The sequence below is a fragment of the Geotrypetes seraphini genome, chromosome 1, assembly GCF_902459505.1.
Source record: "Geotrypetes seraphini chromosome 1, aGeoSer1.1, whole genome shotgun sequence".
In the NCBI taxonomy this organism is placed as follows: domain Eukaryota; kingdom Metazoa; phylum Chordata; class Amphibia; order Gymnophiona; family Dermophiidae; genus Geotrypetes; species Geotrypetes seraphini.
Window position 1 is genome coordinate 394,214,064 of NC_047084.1, and position 22,011 is coordinate 394,236,074.

Here is a 22,011-nt window from a genome sequence, read left to right on the forward strand (position 1 = left end):
CAATTGCGCTGAGTTTTATGATCGCGATTGTCTTGCGCAAAATTGTCTTGCGCGCAATTGCGAAATTGTCTTGCGCGCAATTGTCTATGAACCAGTGGTTCATAGACAATTGCGCGAAAGACAAGAACTGAAAATGTAAATATCAACATACCCTATATAAACTTGATAATCAATTGCGCTGAGTTTTATGATCATACCCTCCCTTTTCTTGCGCGTGAAGCGTAAATATAAACATACCTGTAAATGAAGAAATGTGGACGTTCGCTCTCACCAGAGGCGAGAAAAATCCGCGCAAGACAAATATTCGTTATAGATCAAGTACCAGCAAAACCAGATCTTTACCTATAACGGACACGGTCAGGCAGCGAAAGGAAGGCGGGAAAGGAAGGAGGACATATATAATGTAGAAACGTAACCATAGTAACGAAAATGCATTCACGTGACTTGTATTTAAATGCTGTTCGGAGAATATATATCATGAGATAACGTAACCATGGTAACGAAAATGCATTCACGTGACTTGTATTTAAATGCTGTTCGGAGAATATATATCATGAGATAACGTAACCATGGTAACGAAAATGCATTCACGTGATTTATGTTGAAAACGCAAAGAGTCAAGGGAATCATACATAACACACGTTGACGTGATGACGTGTTCACATGCTGTACGTGCGCGTGTCCTCCGATGGTCAAGCGGCCTCTAGTGGCGCGCTCAGTTGTCTTGCGCTGAGTTGTCTTGCGCTGAGTTGTCTTGCGCTGAGTTGTCACTGCGCTCAATTGTCTTGCGCTGAGTTGTCGCTGCGCTGAATTGTCTTGCGCGCAATTGTCTTTGCGCTTATTTGTCTGCGCTATTTTGTCTGCGCGCAATTGTCTTGCGCGTTTTTGACCTGTCACCGAGAGGAAGAGCCAAACTTTAGGAAGCAAAAACTTTGCAAAGAACATTGTAAAAAAAACCTTCCCAGATATCAAAAATTCACACCACTCAACCTCTTTGTTTAAACCTGCAGTTTATGAATCCACCGCTGTTCGTTCCTTCATAGTATTCTAGCTAGATCCCCTCCTCGGGGCAGAGTAACTGTGTCAATGATAAAAAACTGCAAATCTGACGGCTGATGCCCTAGATCCCTCCAGTGCTGCACCAGAGGGGCTTCTGTTACTCCTTTGCGTATTCTGCTGAGATGTTCATGTATGCGTGCTCTTATAATTCTAGTGGTACACCCCACATATATCTTCTTGCAGGGACATATAACAACATAAACAGCTGCTGCAATGAGGTAGTCAGTAGACTCCCGAAGGGAATACATGACATCTCTGTGGGTGAACGCTTGTATAGTTATTGTGTGGACACAGACCGTGCATCGGCCACAGGGTTTGTGTCCCGCGGAGCTTTCCAAATTTCTGTTATGAGCAACATATTGAGATTTTGTCACACATTCATGAAGATTACGCTGACGTGCAAAAGCAAATCTGGGACCTTGCTTGAACACCTCATGGGTACTTAGCACCTGCCAGTGCTGTTTGATAATTTTCTTGATAGCAAAAGCTTGAGTTGAATATGGCAATACGCATGTCAGATTTGTTTCAGAAACCCTATTAGAGGGTTGCAGTAAACATTCACGAGGTGCATATAAGGCCCGCTTGTAAGCATGTTTAATTACTTTATGAGGATACCCTCTCTCCACAAACCGGCTCCTCATCTCCTGTGCATGCTCCTTATATTCATCAATGTGGGTGCATAAACGCCGCAGCCTCAAAAATTGGCCAATCGGTAAGTTGTCCTTTAGGTGTTGAGGTACACTTCCTTGTAGCCCTGAAGGCCTAACTGCCGCTGTTTATGCTCACTGGTTTCCGACCGCCCATATTTTTGTCTTTCCACTCGTATCAACTGATCTAGTCTTTAAATCTCCCTATCTTGCACCTCCATGCATAGCTAATTATTTCCCCCACAGGACAACCTTGGCTGCTTCCCAAAAAAACAACAGGATCCTCCTCAAAAGAGGAATTAAGCTGTCTGTAGTCCTTCCAATATGCAAGCAGTTTTTCTTGAAAGCATGGATAACTGTAAAGAGTTAAGGGGAAAACCCAACACCGTCTCCTCTGCCTGGTACCCCCTCTCTCCGCCCCCCCCCCCCCACACACACACTAAATCCAAACCCATGCATAATCTGAAATTGTGTACGTCCCAATCTCTACTTGACTAATCGAGGAAAAGGTGTTTTTGGACACCAACATATAATCGATGCGAGATCGAGTACCATGAGCCTGGGAAATATGTGTAAAATCCTGATCCTCTCCACGGAGAAACCTTCCAAGCATCCACTAGATCTAAGGCTGTCCTAAAAATTGTTAAAGGCTTTTGCACCAGTCACTCTATCAGTTCCGCCACCCCCAGTACCATCCAACAGGAGATCACTAAGGGTATTAAAATTGTTCCCCACAATTATGGGAACGTGACTATATGGCAGCAGTTTAATCAACAGAATATTGTAAAAGGTTTCATCACTAACATTGAGAGTATGCACACAACAAAATACCAGCTCCCGTCTCACGATCATCCCCTGACAGAGCACAATTCTCCCATCTACATCTCTATCCAACAATTGTAACTGATCCACTATTCATCTACAAAACAATATCACCACTCCCCGCTGTTTAACAGTCACAGAAGCAGCAATACGGTCCCCCATCCACCATTGTTTCAATTTAGTAAGATTTTAGAGTGTTTAATGAGGGAGTTAATCCCCCTTCTGTTAGTATTCCTTAATCAATTTTTCAATAGCAGCGACCCCCTAATACTTAGAGATACCGCATATGTTTATCTTCCACTCTTACTTCGGAATCATAAACTCCATAGGACTCAAAAAAGAGGTGAAATAAAGGCCTCAGTTCAGCTTCATTTGGACAAAAAAACTCCCGTCTTTTATTACACATGAAGTTTATATCAAAAGCTGTTAGTGGCGAATTCAATGCAAGATTTCAAAAATACAACTCTCTGTAGACAAGGCCACCTACTAATTGTATGGCATATAAATAGCACAAAATAAAATGCAGTCACTTAGCTTTCAATGGTGAATCACCGTTCCCCATCTTTAATGCAACAGATTACCCTGGCGGTGTTTCTTTCATCCGCAATTATTCAAATCCAATGTCGGGATCCTACAGGATCACCCCTGTTTCGCCTCCACGGCTTCGTCAAAAGGAATAGCAAATGGAATCTGCACCAGGCTAAATCAACATTCAGAGTGACAAAGAACTCCTGACCACGCAGAAGAAGTACTTCCTGTTGCTTCCGGCTCCTCCCCCACACACATGCAGAGTTAATCCTACACACACACACATTCTAAGTCATTAACTTCACCAGGGCCCAGTCTTGAATGTGTATAGCACAGTAAACACCAACACCCAGAAAGGCAACCCCCATCATCATCATAAAATCCCAACAAAATCCAAAACCCTGCAAATCTCCCAACCACCAGAAGCATATAATGGCGGGGTGGCCCACTACCCCCCTCCCCTGTCCCCATGAAACCCACTCCCTATCCCTCTTAACCCCCTCCCTCCCCCATCCTATAACTAGCCTTGGGCTGACAAAAAAACAACAACAAGGCCCCATAGAGGAAATGATTGCCAGGTTGACAAGCTCTCACTTAGCTTGACCTGAAAGGCGAGACCCTATAGGGTTGCCACCCTTCCCTCCCATACCCCCAAACATACATCACCAACATTCCCCCCCATCCATCCCTCTGTTCCTCGGTCACACCGCCCCACATACGCACTCCCCATGCAAACCAACTGACCAAACCCTCCATACCTTCCCCCTCCAGCCTCATATACAACCTATCCCCAACAAAGAAAGCGAACTCACACACCCACACGTACCCACTTCCCATTCACACCAACAAAACAAATCAGCCCCACAGCTCCATAGTCCATAGACATATGATATTCGATGCAGTATACTGGGTAGCTCTGTTGGGCTCCTACTGCCTCCATTTCTTTTATCCTGTTCCTATGTCCCACGGTGTGTATGGGTGGTGCCTGGCGCGCAGCTAGCTAAAAGAATAGAGAGAGAGAAGAGTGAGAAGAGAAGAAAAGTACCTTAGTTAGATTTTTGCTGCTGGGCTGCCTGGGCTCCTTCTCAAGGCTCCTTCGCAAAGGTGCTCTCGCTAAGGCGAGCGCCTTTGCCGCTCGCCTTTGCCACACGCCGAACGGCTGCGCGCCGTTGGCTCCTCCCCTTTTATGGGAGGGATCGGCTGATGATGTCGGGGGTAGGCGGAGCTATCTCTCGCCTCTTCCCCTGGGCTCTGCTCTGCCCGTTTCGCCTTAGCCCCTCTCTTCTCCTTGTCCTAGCAGTCTCTTTGCACTCCGATCTTTCTCTGCACTCCTCCGATCTCTCTCTGCACTCTCCGGTACTGCTCCTCTCCTCTCCGGTCTCTCTCTGCACTCTCCTGTACTCCTCCTCTCTGCTCCGGTCTCTCCCTGCACTCCCCGATATTTCTCCTCTCTGCTCTGGTCTCTCTCTGGTTGCCACGTGCTCGGCTCAGCCCTCCCAGCTACCTGCTGCAAGCCCGAGTGTCGGCTCCAGTGAGATCCCCACTGTTGGCTCCTCCCCTTTTATGGGAGGGATCGGCTGATGACGTCGGGGGTAGGCGGAGCTATCTCTCGCCTCTTCCCCTGGGCTCTGCTCTGCCCGTTTCGCCTTAGCCCCTCTCTTCTCCTTGTCCTAGCAGTCTCTATGCACTCCGATCTTTCTCTGCACTCCTCCGATCTCTCTCTGCACTCTCCGGTACTGCTCCTCTCCTCTCCGGTCTCTCTCTGCACTCCCCGGTACTCCTCCTCTCCTCTCCAGTCTCTCACAGCACTCCCCTGTACTCCTCCTCTCTGCTCCGGTCTCTCCCTGCACTCCCCGATATTTCTCCTCTCTGCTCTGGTCTCTCTCTGGTTGCCACGTGCTCGGCTCAGCCCTCCCAGCTACCTGCTGCAAGCCCGAGTGTCGCCTGCCTCTGTTTCAAATCCATTCTCGGTTTGGTCCCTTTATACCTGGTCTCCCACTTTAATCTAGACTGCTCCACCAGGCCTACACGCAGAATACGTATGTTTAGCCACCCTACATTAAAAACCTGCCAATACAAAAGATTCCTTGACAGAACGGTTGCCTTCCAAGCAAGTCTGCAGAACGACTGGCTAAGCAGCATCATCAAGCACTCCTCATCCTACCTCAACTTCAGAAAACTAATTAAAACCAACCTGTTCAACCAATTTGTGACCAAGGATTCATAAAGTCTTCACTTCTTACCCCACGCTGTATGACCAACCCTTCTTATTGTAAACCGCCCCGACCTACTTCTTATTGTAAACCCGCCCCTACAATATAACCTTACTCTGTACAAATATTCATGTACTCAAAGACTTCATTGTTTCTTTTCGCTGAATGCCCAGCTCTTCTTTATTGTAAACCGCCTCGAACTACTTTGGCTTTGGCAGTATATAAACAATAAATTATTATTATTATTATTTCTCCCTCCCACCTCCTCACTAGATTATTTTCTATGCCATAAAGGGACCAGAGGAAAAATGGGAAAGAGGAAGTACAATGTTTTGACTAATTTCTGTGGCCTGTAGCAAGGTGCAGGGCCTATCATAAGTACAGAGGTTTCAGAGCACTGTCACTAATTCTCACCTGCTCAACCCCACCCAAGAATGGTTATTCCTTACTACCAGCAACTTTCTTTCTAGACAAAAGAAAACACTGTATAAGCATATGAATAAAATGGCTATTTCTATTACTATTTTAAAAATAATATCTTTTCAGAAAACATTTGAAACGACTGTGGAAAGGAGACAAAAGTTTTCTTCCAGTGAAACGTCACAATCCCTTGCCATCTGAGAGTGTGGTAAGTGTTTCTTATATTCCTTTAAAATGTTGCACCCAGAGTTTTCTATCAAAGTATTTTTTATGCATAGAATTCAGGACTGATCTGTAAGAGGTTCCATGTGATAAGAGAACCCAAATAATTCCTGCTCTTTTCCCCATTCAAGCCAAACATACAGTAGTTTGGTTACAATTGTAATGAGATCACTTCAAGACTAGCTAAGAAAATAATTTTCTGTGTTGCACTCTACCCCCTTAGCAATTTTCAAACTGCCCATGGACTTGACATCAATTCTCAGAGCATCTACTTTTGCACTGCAACCTACCATAAGTACACAGAATATGTGAAGGGACATTTTCAATAAGGCCCCTAAATCCAAGTTTAGATGTTTTGCAGAAGGCACACAAAAGTCCAGTACCAAACACACCCATTTTCAAAACTGAAAGACATCTATCATGTTTTTCTAAAAATGAATGTGCTCAATACATCTATCTTTTTGAACCATTTTGAAAAAAAAAAAAATCCACAAAAGAAAAATGCACAGAACAAGCCTATGGGATATGGGAGGAGCCAGCATTCATAGTAGGCTAGTCACACAGACATCCCAGCAGAGCAGTGGGGAACCTTAGGGGGCACTGCAGTACACTTCACATAAAAAGGCCCAAGTACACATTTTACCATAATCCTCTTATATTGTGTGATGAGTCCTCCAAAACCCAATGTACCCAGTTGTACACCATGACAATAGCCCTTATGCCTGCAGTTGACACTTAGATGTGGGTACAGTGGGATTATGATGGGGTTTGGAAGGCTCATGTTCCACTACAAGAGTAGTGGTTAGAGTGGAATATGGACCCAAGTCCCCAGTTCCATGGTTCACTACATTATCCACCAGGCTACTCCAGGAACCTGCTTGCTGCTTTACTAGGACTGGCTATAACATGTGAAGCTGTCATACAGGCAGGTATGTACAGTTTCATTTACATTTTTGGGAGATGGGAGGGGGTCAGTGACCACTGGAGGTCTGTGGGGGAGGGGCATGCTTATATTTCTCCATTGGTCATCTGGTCATTTTGGCCACTTTTTTTTAGCACATATTTGTTGTTAAAACAGGTCTAGCCCCAGACATCTAACTAGTGCCTCTGACATGTTCTTAAATGTTCAATTATGGTCAAAAAACATCCAGGTCATAAGCAAGCCCTAGTCCCATCCACACAACACTTCTAACAGGCCCCTTTGAAATTTAAACAAACTGCGGATGAACAGCATAGATATCTGCCTTTAAAATAGATTTCAAAAATAGCAAATTGGAAGGGTTTGGTAAGAAAAACGTCCATCTGCCCCTTTATGCCACATTTTGGATGTCTTTCTTTTTTAAAAATGAGCCTCATGGTCACTTGCAACTGCTTTTTCTGTGGGTACTTGAATTGTAAATGCCCTCTAAAATACTCTCTTTAAATATGCAAACATTTCTGTGGACATTGACCACATTGAGAGAGCACAGTTTTCAGACAGTTCATAGACAGGGAAAAAGAGCTTTCAAAATTGTCCTCTTGTTTCCATGCTGCATGAGGGTGTATCAATTTTGGAGATGTCATAATTTTAAAAAGCACTAGTGAAACAATGATACAATTTCATGTGGAAAATCAACAATTAGCTTTAAATTTTATGTAATATGTTTTTAACCTACCTGGAATTTCTAGGAAATTATGCAAAAGTACACAAATTACTTAAATATGTTTTAATTTTGTTTTCTCAAGCATAGGTTTTTAACAAAGCGTCATCATCACAATATGAGAGGGTGCTGAAAATTTCTCAGCCCATCCAACCCCCTAAATTCTGAGTACTATTTTGCCGCTATCTCTGAAAAGAGTGTTATTTAATTTTGCAAAGTGCCAATTTGCAGAATCACAATGCTATGTTTTGACATTGTATCAGATCATTGATTGAACTATGTATACAAAAAGGGTGGAACTCCAAGGCATCATCATGAATTCACTTCCCCAGTATATTAGAGAGGAAAAAGACCTTAACCAATTTAAAAAATTTCTTAAGTTATCTTTTTAAAGACGCATTTAATATCTAATTTTAGACGAAGATTTTTGGCTGTCTTTTACCCATCCTATTGTTTTTTCCTTGTTTTTATCTTTTTTCTTAAACCTAGAACATGTAACTTTGCCCCTCTATCCCTCATGTTTCGTGTCTGTCTTAGATTTGTAAGTTTGAAGTTACTTTATTTAAATTATTTAACACTATTTTATGTAGTTGTAAATCGCTTAGCAACTTGAATAAGCAATTCATCAAATACTAATAAAAACTTGAAACTTGAAGTTCCTATTCCTGCACAAGAAAACACCAAAGGAAATCCATGAATGTATGATGCAAACATTGAAGCCCATATTCTATAAATGGTACATTCACTTAGGTGCCAATAGATGCCCTACTAGCGCCTAAGTTAAGTGCAAAACACCATTTAAAAGACCTTTTAAAACAAGTTTCAAAGTGCCTACCAGCAAAACCATGGAAGAATCAGTCCTACATAGGTGCTTTATGGTGCCTAACGCCACTGTAGGTGTAGCTAATGCTAGAAGTGGCATTAGGCGTCATAAAGCGCCTACATAGGCACTATTCACGTCAAAGGTAGGCACCAGAAATGTAGGCCTTGAAAACCCTGGCCTACATTTCTGGCGTCTACCTTTGCCAGAGGCATGATTCTCTAAACAACATTATTGCGTGATTAACATGCAATCGGTGGCCACTTTTAAGACGGCAACTGACAATGGTGCTGTTTTAAAGAATTCAGGCCTGAGTGACAAATGCCCATACTCCACAATGAAGAAGTGGTATGAAAACTTTCATTATGAAGTGTTCAAGACTGGAAATGCAGCAAGGTCTGGGTAGCCTCAAACAGTGTCAACTCTTGAAATTGTTAACCATGTCCATGACCTGATTTTGGCCGATTGGCGAACATTGTCTAAAACAATTGCTGATACACTTTAGACATCCAGGGAATGTGTTGGGTGTATAATCCATGAGCAGTCTGGTATGCAGAAGCTGTCAATCAAGTGGGTGCCCAGATGTTTGAATGCTGACAAGAAACAAAGAGTGGCTATGGGTCACGAGCGGAGTTCCACAGGGGTCAGTGCAGGGACCGCTCCTGTTCAATATATTTATTAACGACCTGGAGGCGGGAACAAAATGTGAGGTTATTAAATTTGCGGATGACACCAAACTCTGCAGCAGGGTTAGAACCGCGGAAGACTGCGAAGACCTGCAAAGGGACCTAACGATACTGGAAGAGTGTTCAAAAAAGTGGCAAATGAGCTTTAACATAGAGAAATGCAAGGTCATGCATGTAGGGAAAAAGAACCCGATGTTCAGCTACAAAATGGGGGGATCACTGCTAGGGGTAAGTAACCTTGAAAGAGACCTGGGGGTGATAGTAGACACAACATTGAAGGCGTCGGCATAGTGCGTGATGGCCTCAAGGAAAGCAAACAAAATGTTGGGTATCATTAAGAAGGAAATCACGGCCAGGATAAAGGAGGTCATCATGCCACTGTATCGTGCAATGGTGCATCCACATCTGGAATACTGTGTCCAGTACTGGTCGCCGTACCTCAGGAAGGACATGGCAGTACTTGAGGGAGTCCAGCGAAGAGCGACTAAACTGATAAAGGGTATGGAAAACTTCTCATATGCTGACAGGTTGAAAAAGCTGGGGCTATTCTCCTTGGAAAAGCGGAGACTTAGAGGAGACATGATATAAACCTTCAAAATCCTGAAGGGCATAGAAAAGGTAGACAGGGACAAATTCTTCACACTGTGGGGAACCACAAGTACAAGGGGCCACTTGGAGAAATTAAAAGGGGGCAGGTTTAGAACAAACGCTAGTGAAACGAACAAGATCCGTTTCTAGGCCCCGAAATCGTTCTGCAAAATATTCTGTCATCTGGAGGCAATTCCCCTTAGAAAGAAATATAGATAGCCAGTTTTCTAAAGAGATTTTTTGCCTGATTTATTATGAGTCTGCAAAACATTTATATATCTGTTACATGGGTCAGTGGTAACCATCAAAACAAAAGGGGGATGGACAAGAGAGGGGAAGGGGTGCGTGAGCAGGATATGTACTTCATTGTTTAAGTCTTAAAGGTGTTAAGAGCTGTGGGGGGTTGAGCCTTCCTGTCTCAGACAACTAACCTAGTTAACATAAATTAAATGACCTCTTCCCAAACCATTAAGAGAGTAAATACCCAACATTCTACATTTGATTACTTCCAGCATGGACAGAGACAGAAAACTTAAAATGTGTCCTTTCATAGACAGAGACAGAAAATCTATCCTTTCATTACAATCCCCTCTTACGTCATGAAAATGACGTCATAAATGCACAGCATGAGCGTGGAGGGAGAGATATTCTAGATATGTCTCTTTAGGAGGGGTTTTAGGGGCTGCAATGAGTCAAACAGCACAGGAACAGTCTCTTTTACCCACCCCTGCATCCAACTAAAATACAGATCCCAAGGATTAGATAAACCAGAATTATGTTTAAGTTCAACATTCTTATTGATAGTAATAAGGGACTCAAACCTAGCCTTAACCTGGTCTCGGGCCTTGAATTCATCTGGGACCCCTATCTCATCTATGTATAGCTAAAGTGCACTGGCCTATCTACTGGCTGAGTAGTTTAACACGGAGCCGGAGGTCTCCACAGAGCCAGTAAATATCACCTAAAGAAAAATCTAATGCTGCAACAGTGAAGCATACCTATAATTTCCAAAAAAAAAAAAAATACTAGGCTGTAGTTAAATTTCCAGTATGCCTCGGACAATAGTTTCTGATTAATACATTAACACATTTTAGCTAATCATGATTTAATCAGGACTACTTGAAACCGTCTTCCTGCCCTCAGGGTCTATCTGCATCCCCATGCCAGAGTCAGATTGATACAATTTCCCATAGGCCTTTGGTGACACCAGCTATGCCAACCGAAAATGCTGAACGCCTGCAGCGGCTATGCTGACATCTTCCATATTCTTTGAAATGAAAGCAAACTTGTGGTACCCTTAGCCAGCTTGCCTCGCTTATGCCTTGCTAATCTCTAACAGTATATCATAGCTGTCCTCCAAGCTATGAAGACGAACAGTTCCCATTATGAGTTCAAACCTCTGTCTTAGGTTGCATAGATCGTATCTATATCTTACCCGTCGTTGAGCGAGTGAACGTGCATAAGGGTTGTAGGAAACTTTCTCAGGAGGCCCAGGCAAAAAGGTACAAGGATGTCATAAGAGAGTATGTAAGTATGGGATATGGGATAATATTATCTCTGACCCTGGTAATGGTAATGCAATAGGCCATGCCAAATTAAAACCAAATTAGAACCAAATTAGCAAGTTGTCAGAGAAGATACTGGAAATTCATGTATAACTGCCTTAAAAGCTAGAGGGAACTTTGTGAGAAAAGAAATGTACACGTGTTTCACTCTACAGCAAAGGAGAATCATAACAATACATAGCAAAATTTGTAGAATAGTTAAGATAGGATGAATTAAAACATTAAATACATGGTTTGCAGTGGGCGAATACTCAAAGAAAAGTTCCAAAGCTTGAGACATGAGCATCTTGGAGCAAATTTTGTGCAATCTGTCCATTTTCAAAAGTGATAGTATGATTCACTTCTTTGGAGGTTTTCTTAAGTTGTTCAATGTAAGTATGGAGTTCAGTAAAGTTCAGCAGCTTTTGGAATGTCTCATTCCCCATTCCAAGAGGCAGTGGATGTACAGCATATGAAATAAAGTCTGAAATGTCCATAGAATAGGTTAAATAGGAGGAATTGTACAGCAAAGCGTTCTTAGGAAGGTGGCTTTCTCCGATGAACAGGAAACATTGTGTACAGCATGTGTGGAAAAGTCTTTGCAGTCAGGGTGCAGGAAGATGAATTACAGTCTAGCAGGAACCGGCAGTCTCTTTAAACTGGTGAGATGCACACTTGGGATGAAATGATGTTTACACAGGATCTGTTGTTTGCACAGGATCACTGGAAATTAGTGGTGTTCACCCTTGAGATGAAATGATGTCTGTGCATACAGGGAGGGATTTGAAAAGAGTCCCGATATCATTCAGCAGCTGTACTCCAGTGTGATCCAAATAAGAGATAGAAAATGGAAGAGAAAACACGTTGCCTGTACTGAATGTAGAGAGAGAGAAACCAGGTTGCCTGTACTGAATGCATAGAGAGAGAGAGAGAGAGACTAGTTGCCTGTACTGAATGTGGCAACATGTAACAATATCAATGCATCTACTTGTCACAGTTATGGCAAAAGACAGACAATAATCAGGTACTTAAGGTTCTTAATCAGACATTCCAAAAAGATATGTTTTTGTGTGCTGCATATAACCATTCAATTCAGAGAGACCATAACTCTGTACTGAATGTATTTAAAAAATTATGTCAGAAATGTGTACTGAATGGTTCATATCAAGTGAGCACCATAGAATATAGATATAGAATAAAACCTTTTCTTAAAATATAACCCCTAACTAAGCTACATTTAGCATATGCAAATTATAGGGAAAAAAGAACATTGCGCAATTTGGCTAGTTAAAAAAATTGGGGAAAAGAGCTAGCTTTAGAAATGGCCAATATTATATATCCTGGGGTACCCCCTAAACTAAAACAAATAGACAAGAGACAGACCACATAGCACAGACAACATAAAACACAAATTTTGAGGCGTCGGCATTATTCTTCCATCTGTCAAGTGTTCAGGGCTGAATTTAACTCTGCAAATAAACACATTGTTATAGAAAAACAAAACAGAGATGAAATGCATATCATAACCATCTCATATTTAGAAAAGCTAATGTCTCTTTGGATCGTCTTTATCTCTGCAGTGACAAAGAGGATCCCTGGAAAACACCAGAAATATCCTAGTGCCAAAACTGGGATGGGCATGCATACATCCGAACCGCTGCTAAGAAAAAGAAAAGAAAAACACATTTTAATTTTGCAACATCCTATTTTATCTTTAATAGTCCTGTTCATGCGTTCGACAATACCGAAACTCTGTGGGTGATATGGGAGATGAAATTTCCACTCAATGCGGAATGCGATAGCTAAATCTTTGCATACTCTGGCAGTGAAAGCAGGACCATTATCTGTTGATGTGTGTGGGACATCCCCACCTAGGGATGATTTCGCGAAGTAAAATGTTTACCATAGTCTGAGCAGTTTCATTTGTAGTGGGAAAAAACTTCAGGTTATCAGGAGAACATGTCAACAATAACAAGAGCAGCTGGTATACAGGGTTTCCCCTCTTTGCACCAAAGTCCGTCCGAAGGGCGGCTTTGGGCACCGGCCAGATGGGCATTGATTAAGCCAGTGACCAGGGTCTCCGCAATTAAAACATCCAGTACTTCTGGATGGATTATTGCCACCTCAATCGGAGGCAGGGGCCCGCCCCCTACGAAACCCGTGACCCCCTCTTCCGCGAGGAGCAGACAGGCGCGGTCCCCAGGTAGGTAGCTGGCCCTAATAATGCAGGATTTCCCAAGGCTTAGAGATCTCAAAGCGTAGGAGAGTGTTGCGTAGTGGTTAGCGCTACAGCCTAAGGAACCTGAGGCTTGGGGGTTCAAACCCCGCACTGCTCCTTTTTTCAATCTGAAATTATGCACGAGAACTAGTGGGCCATTCTGAAATCATTTGTTTGACCAGAATCTGCAAAGGAGAACGGAGGTTAGAAAGGAAAGTCTGAATAAGTAGGGAATCCATATTTGCATGGGCACTAAGACTCATTAAGCCTCTTCCACACCTATCAAGCTTTGTCTGCAATCCTAATCGAATCACATTGGATTCCTGTTACTCATCGCATTACCTTTAAAATCCTACTTTTAGTTTTTAAAACACTGTCTTTGAACGAACCCCAATTCATTAATAACTATTTACTCCCCATAGTATATCACTTTCTTTAAGATCCATTAATCAAAAACTCTTAACAATTTCATCACCAAAAGTAAAATAGGTAGGTAAATTCATTCTGAATTAGTTCTCCCACTGAATTAGCTCTTGGCACCTGGCACTTTGGTCTGTAGGAAAATTTCTGTTTAGTTTCTGGACTTCCCTTCTATCTCAGGGGTGAGTGTGCCACTTTTCTCACCAAGATATAAACTTGTAGGATTAGAAACAATTATAAAAAATTATTGAAGAAGAAAATGACCTAAACCATTTTAAAAGCAATCTGAAGAGCTTCCTTTTTAAAGACGCCTTTAATTTATTTATTCCCTATTCCTATTGCCCTCACCATTCACGTCTTCCCTTGTGTTCTATTAATACAATTGTAGTTCTGCCCTTTCTTCCTTATGCATCTGTTAGTTTGTATGTCAATATGTCAGGCTCATGTAATTTACTATAAATAAGCATATGTGTACACCTTTTGTTTTTTATGATCATATTAGCACTATAATTAAATCTACATTTTACAGATTACGTAGGATACGATCTATTGCAAAATTCCTATGTCAGAACATATCCATTAAACTCATCACTAAGTCTAGAAAATATGACCATGTTACACCCCTTTTGATAGATGCACATTGGCTTCCAGTTAATTTCGGATAACGTACAAACTCTGTCTGCTTGTTTTTAAATCTCTTCTTCATAAGACCCCAGCATTCATATTTAAACATTTAATTCCTTATCATTCAAACAGAACCCTGAGGTCTAATGAGCAAAACTTATTAACCATTCTATCACTTAAAATTATTAACACTAGACGTCAATTTATTTTTTTTTTCTGTAACTGCTCCTCAAACTTGGAACGATCTTCCCATTTATCTGCGGAATGAGCAGGATTTAGGAAAATTTATTTTACCCAATGTTATTATTTAAAGTTTGTTTTTGTATTGTATTGTCCTTATTTGACTATATTTTAATATGTTCATCGCTTAGAATTTGATTAAGCGATTAATCAAGAAAAATAATAAACCTGAAACTTGAAACTTGATTTGTAAATCGCTTAGCAAATTAAATTAAGCTATTCAATAAGTTAAAAATAAACTTGAAACTTGAATCTCACAAATTTCCATATTTTTCTTGCTCTATCTGTAAAACTAATTCTGGCCCCTGTATTAATTAAAGTTAATTTATCCTGACCCTCTTTAAGACAATTGCCTCCAAATTATTCAGAATACTGCCATCAAAATCATTTCACCTTAAAAGCTCAAAAATTTGATCATGTCACACTACTTTTGATTAACTCCCATTGGCTTCCCATAGATCATTGATTTACTTATAAAATAATGTTACTGATACATAAAACCATAGCTTCCGGTCTACCTGATTTCATCAACAGGTTATTAATCTCCCACAACCTGCATCGCACATTACATTCTTCTTATCAAAACCTGTTATCCATTCCCTCTTTATAACACCTTGGCACCGTGCATACTAATAAAGTTCATCACTTGATAAATTTAAAACTAGCTTGAAGGCCTTTCTTTTTAAAGACGCATTTGGAGTATAATAGTCCTTTTAAGGACTGTAATGGGACTTTGCTCCTTGCTTTTCTTATTCATTTTAATCTTTTCTACAAAGTGCTAGATTATTTTTTTTTTTTTGTTTCCTCCCTTTTGTTTTCATCCTTGCTTTTCTTTTTCATTATAATTTGTTTTGCTTTGTTTTTAAATATATGCCTTTCTGACTGTCTGTTTTAATAATTACACAAATGTATTTTCTACCCTTTTTCATTTTGTTTCTGTAAGTTCCCCAAACAAACCTGAAACCTAAAACGGAATTTATTTTTTATTTTTATTTTTATTTTTTTTTAATTTTCTTTCCGGCGACACAGCACAAGAAAAGGCAGAAATTTAAACCTATAGGCAGTGCAAACACATACGGGAAAGACAAGTGCTGAAAAGTTCTCAGCCGGCCTTTGTGCTGAAAAGTTCTCAGCAGGCCTTGGTTCACTCACATTCAATTCATATTAAGTCCTACAGGGTTCACCACTTTCACCTACCCTATTCAACATTTACATATCCTCTCTAGGACACCCACTGTAAAAACCAAACCTGATCCAATACATATTGTGACAGGGAAGTGCCTGTCAGCAGTTTAAACCCGGTTTTAAACCCTGCCTTGCAAAGGGCTGTCCCTATTCCTAAGCCCAGGAAACTGCCCAGCAACCCTGTGCCCATCACCAAGAGCCAACAGGTAGGGCAAGGCAGAGAGGCAAGGACAGAAACCATAGCGTTCTTTCTCCCTTAGTCTAACTGTGAACTAGTATGAATAAATTACTTAGAGCCTGAGAGGAAAGCCGGAGGTGAGAACCTGTAATTAACCTCTCCCGAAAGCTTGCACGGAACTTAGAGTCCCGAGAATTCTTAACCCTTAAGAGCAGTCTGAAATGGTTGGGTAATAAAGTTCCCTAACCCCACCCTGGGAGCCCGGGGCAGTGGGGGCATTGGGCTTCAGGTGGGACAGTGCCAAAGTTTCCCAAAGATCTTTCAAACAGAAAAAGCAAAATCAGGAGAAAACGTTTTTGGTTTTATTTTTTGGCTTTTCTGCCTGGACAGCAGGCTGGACTGTATGAAAGTATGCTTTTGTCCAAGTCTCCTCAACACAGAGGGACCGCTGGAACCCCAGTGCTGCAAACTGAGGGAAATAAAGAAATGCTGAACTTTACCACTAACGCAGCCTCCACTAATTATTTCACTGTTTCCCAGTGGGAATCCTCCTGGGAGCGCCTGGTCCCCACGCCTGGGGCGGGAGCTGGGTTGCCAGCGCTAGGCTTAACCCCGGCCCCGCCACAATATATGCAGACGACATCTCCATCCTAACAGCATAACAAATGAAATCTCAAAATACATTACTCATATAATGACTGAAATAGAACATTGGACAAGCAACTTCAAACTGAAACTTAACACAGAAAAAACAAAAATCTTCCTTGCAAGCCCAACGGATAAAATTACCAATTCAACGCTACATATAAAAGACCATGATTACCCAATTACCAACTATTGTAATATCGTTTATTTGGGTATCATTCAGAACTCAGCTGTCCGCTTGATATATGGATTAAAAAAAGAATGACCATGTCATCTCCCATCACAAACCACTGCACTGGCTGTCAGTCGAGGCAAGAATATTATTCAAGTTCTCCTGCATATGTTTCAAGCTAGTCACATTAATAAAGCCGAACTGACCTACAATGCCTTTAGAAAACTCATAAAAACTACCCTATTTGACAGATACATCACCTAAACAGAACCTCACCAAGCACTCTTTCTTTTTACAATGCTCACTGAAATCCTAATTCGTGCTGTTTCTGAATCTCTAAACAAATTTTTTCCCTTTTTTTTTTTTTTTTTTTTTTCCAGGAAAGCTGTGATTTTTCTTTACAGGTCAGCTCCGAAATTCTTAGCAAACATTATATTTTGTAATTTTGATTCCTAATAGTCTGTGTACTCTGTACTCCCTCTACATATTGTAAATCGCTGAATGTTCAGCTCTCTTAAATGCAAACCGCCCAGAGTCGCAAGATTGTGGTGGTATAGAAGAACAAAGCCATTACCATTATTATTATTATTACTGAAGCGAACAAAGTCTCATCTGTCTAGGAGGTGGAAAATCCTAAGTGTCTTTATGACCCATTAGAAAAACAATATCACAATGCAGGAATTTTTTCAATAAAAAAAACAATGTAACAATGCAGAAATTTTCGCTTACCTTACCTTATAAGCGAGGTACATTAATAATATACAATATAATCTTATACTCTATAAAATCTTATCTAAGCAATAGACGAGAAAGCGCATGCAAAGAATAGCACAGATGACAGAATGCGCAGACGTTTCTATAAATCCACAATAGAGACTTTCCAAAAGTCTTCACTTAATTTCATTCTTCCCGAAAGAATGGATTTTCACGGCGGGAATTTACCGAAAACTCCACATTAATATTTGTCCTTACCAAAAAGACAATAACCGTGGCGGGTTTACCGAAAACCCTGCAATTTAAATAAAGGGTTGGAACATGATGCCAATACCTGTGAGTATTAAAGAACAGAATTCAAAATTCAGAAATACTCACAAAATATTGGCAATGTCAAGTCCATCCCGGACGTAGCCCCCAAATTGAAACGAACAAGATCCGTTTCTAGGCCCCGAAATCGTTCTGCAAAATATTCTGTCATCTGGAGGCAATTCCCCTTAGAAAGAAATATAGATAGCCAGTTTTCTAAAGAGATTTTTTGCCTGATTTATTATGAGTCTGCAAAACATTTATATATCTGTTACATGGGTCAGTGGTAACCATCAAAACAAAAGGGGGATGGACAAGAGAGGGGAAGGGGTGCGTGAGCAGGATATGTACTTCATTGTTTAAGTCTTAAAGGTGTTAAGAGCTGTGGGGGGTTGAGCCTTCCTGTCTCAGACAACTAACCTAGTTAACATAAATTAAATGACCTCTTCCCAAACCATTAAGAGAGTAAATACCCAACATTCTACATTTGATTACTTCCAGCATGGACAGAGACAGAAAACTTAAAATGTGTCCTTTCATAGACAGAGACAGAAAATCTATCCTTTCATTACACGCTAGGAAATTCTTTTTTACCCAGAGGGTGGTGGACACATGGAACACACTTCCGGAGGTTGTGATAGGCCAGAGCATGTTTCAGGGCTTCAAAGAAGGTTTGGATAGGTTCCTAGAAGATAAGGGAATTGAGGGATACAGATAGGAGTAGAGGTAGGTTATAGGAATAGTCAGGGACCACTGCACAGGTGATAGGCCTGATGGGCCGCCGCAGGAGCGGACTGCTGGGCAGGATGGACCTCTGGTCTGAACCAGTGGAGGCAACTTCTTATGTTCTTATGACACTTCCAAGTTGGTTTTGCAGATTTTCACCAAGCTGGTGCCAGCCTTTTGGAATGACTATTTACTGTTGATAAAACATGGTCACGGGGTCACGTGATGATGCTGAGCTAAGCGGGGGCTCCCTGCTCTAGCTCCGACCCTCTCGCGCTTTATTTTACGCTTTTTTGCCACCTTCCTGCCTCACCCCGGTGTCTACTTGGTCCCCCGGCGGAGCGGAGAGGTTTGCGGTGCAGGTGACTCGCTGGGCGGCTTCTTCGGGTGTTCCTGGAGCGCGTTATGCCCATAAAGACCCCGCGGTCGGCTCGGAATCAGCGTGTGTCCGGGGCTCCCAATATGGCGTCTCTTTCTCCGCCCCCACCAAAAGTTCTGCTCCAGGACGATGCGGTCAAGGAATTGACCAAGAACATTTCGGCAGCCATAGATGAAAGGCTTACAAAGCTCCAAGCGACTGTAGACGACATCCGGGATTGCCTGGAGTGTTATGGCCAGCGACTTCAGACTGCGGAGACTACAATTGCAGCCCAGGAGGATCGGTCGGCGGTGGCGGAGACGCAGATACAGACCCTGCAGGCGCAGTGTGCGACCCTCCATGAGCGCCTTGAAGATCAAGAGAATCGCGGCCACTGAAATAATATCCGGCTGGTGGGCCTGGCGGAGACTCTCCGGGAGGCTGAGCTGCGGGAGCTCGTGGAGCAGTGGCTTCCCGGAGCGGTGGGCTTTGTTCCTCCGGGGTCCCGCACCTTGGTGGAGCGGGTGCATCGCCTGGGCCCTCGTCAGGAGGGCGAGGGCTGGCCTTCGCGGATAAAGTGCAAGTTATGGCCCTGTATCGGAAAAAGGGCGCGCTGGAGCATGCTGGCACCAAACTTTTATTGTTCAACGATTATTCGGCCGAGGTGGCTGCCCGTCGGCATGCCCTGGCGCCCTACTGCACCGAGCTCCGCAATAGAGGGCTTCGCTTTGTGGTGCAATACCCGGCCTGGGTGCGGATCTTCGAGGCGGGGGGGGGCCGAAGATATGTGAAGATGCGGAGGCGCTTCGGGCATACATAAGAGCTTTGGCCCCTGTGCCTCCAGTGCCTTGAGCTTTGTTTGACTTTGGGGTCCTCCTTGTTGTTTCCTTTTCTGGCGGGGGGTTTGGTTGATCTTGAGCCTCTGTCCTTTGATCCTGGGATGGACTTGCTCTTCTTGCTGCTGACTGGTTCTCCTGCCTGTTGCGGCCATGCCTGGTTCATTTGGGGTAGACTGGGTATGGGCTGTGGACTGGACTACCTGCTTCCTGGGCTGGTGATCCTGCTTTGTTTTCCTGGAGGAATTTCCTGGGAGTACTCCCCTGGTCTGCCAGATGTCATCATACAGTGGCCCCTTGCCTGGGATACCTTTCTCCTGGGCCCTCTGGTTTGTGCTGGTGTCCTTGTTCAGAGAGGCGCAGGCTGGAGCTGGTTACCCTGCATTACAATCCCTGAGCATTGGGTGCCGTCTTGGACTTCTGCTGGTTTTGTTGTCCCCAGGACTTGATTCTTCTGCTCATTTTTCTCTTGCTTCCTCTTTTCTTTTTATGGTCTTGGGGGGTTTGGGGGAGCCTGTTCTTTCGGGGTGGGAGTGGGAGGGTGTTTCCTTGGGTGTTTGCGTGAGGGGGTTGGGGGGCATCTAGTACTGTGCTTTTTATTGAAGAGGGGGGATGGATGGGTTGGGGGGTTTGTTGAGGCCGGGGGGTGGTTTCTGGGGCTGGGTGGGGGGAGTGTGTGTCTGTTGGTGGGTGGTATGTTTAGGTGTGGCTGCTTGGGTGATGAGGATGGGGAGGGAGGGGGGATGGTTGGCTGTGAGGGGGGGACCTCTGGTTCTATGGAGTGTTTGGAGTTCTAGTGCCTATTCTTGGGGGTTTGTCTGGGAGACCCTCGGGAATTGTGAGATGTTTCAATGGAGTTGGGCATTGGTGACTGGCACCTCCCATGGCTATGGCTGATCTTGTGTGTGTAACGTTAAATGTGGCGGGCCTTAATTCTCTTGTGAAACGCACCAAGGTCCTATCCTTCTTGAAGAGGGAGAAAGTCTCAGTGGCTTTTCTGCAGGAGACTCACCTCACGGTATGTGAACACCAGAAGTTGAAGCGTGACTGGGTGAGTGAAGTGGCTGCGTCTTCATATTCTACTAGGCAGAGGAGGGTGGCCATTCTCATTCATAAGTCTTGGTGGTCACCCACAGGATTATCTGGGATCCTCAGGGTCGTTATGTTATTTGGGCGGGGACATTGTCTAACAAACCTGTGGTGCTCTGCAACGTCTATGCACCTAATGTTTATTCTCACTCTTTTTTTCCTACTCTCTTGGCTCACTTGATAGCGCTACCGAATTATGAGCTCTTGGTGGGAGGGGATTTTAATATCACTAGTGACCCTTCCATAGACTGCAAGCTCCCGAGACCAGTGGCGGCGGACAATGAGCATAGGGGGGTGAATTTCCTGATGGGGGAGTTAGACCTCCAGGATGTGTGGAGGGTCTATCACCCTGGGGAGGTGGATTTCACCTTTTTTTCTGGGGTGCACCATAGCCATTCCCGTTTGGACTATTTTTTACTTCCATCTCGCTCCATTGGCCGGGCAACGCGCACTCACATCCTGGATGTCCCTTTTAGTGATCATGCTGCTGTGTCTCTGACTCTCAAGTGGGGGAGTGGGCCTATTGCTGATCGCATATAGCGTTTTAATCCTTCCCTGTATTTGGACTCGGATTTTCATACTTATCTTATAGAGGAATGGACTAAGTATACGCATACGAATGAAGGGACTGCTGTTTCGGACACCGTGTTTTGGGAGGCGGCAAAGGCCTATTTGCGTGGATGCATCATAGCCTATTCTATTCGTAAGCGCAAATCGCAGGATGCTGAGCTCGCGTCGTTGGCAAAACAACTGCGGGAACACCGCTTCTATCATTTACGGCACCGCTCGGAGGACACTCGCCAGTCATATCTTCGTTTGCGTAAACATATTGATGCCATTCTCACTGAGCGGGCTTTAACGCATATTGATGTTTACAACTCTATAGGTGGGGTAATCGGGCGGGGAAGCTCTTAGCCAACCTGGTTTGGCCATTCTGACGTGCTGCGCATGTTTCCAGTATTCGAGACTCTTCCAATGTGCTACATACAGTGGATGCGGATATCCACTCCCAATTTGTGCGTTTTTACAGTAACCTGTATAGTTCGGGTGCATATGATACCGTGGCTCGGGATCTTTTCTTTCGAGACTTGACTCTTCCGCACGTCTC

General features: G+C 43.2%; 1 protein-coding gene across 9 annotated transcripts in view; it reads left to right on the forward strand.

Moving 5' to 3' along the window:
- Positions 1–22,011, forward strand: part of LOC117347156 (stimulated by retinoic acid gene 6 protein-like) — a 422,585-nt gene that overhangs the window by 267,956 nt on the left and 132,618 nt on the right. For all 9 annotated transcript variants that reach the window (XR_004536733.1, XR_004536730.1, XM_033917677.1 and 6 more), the window contains one exon: positions 5,816–5,897. Coding sequence is in view for 7 of the 9 variants with exons in the window: in XM_033917677.1 (XP_033773568.1) it covers positions 5,816–5,897 (82 nt within the window). In the remaining 2 variants the exon portion in view is untranslated. The remainder of the gene's footprint in view (positions 1–5,815; positions 5,898–22,011) is intronic.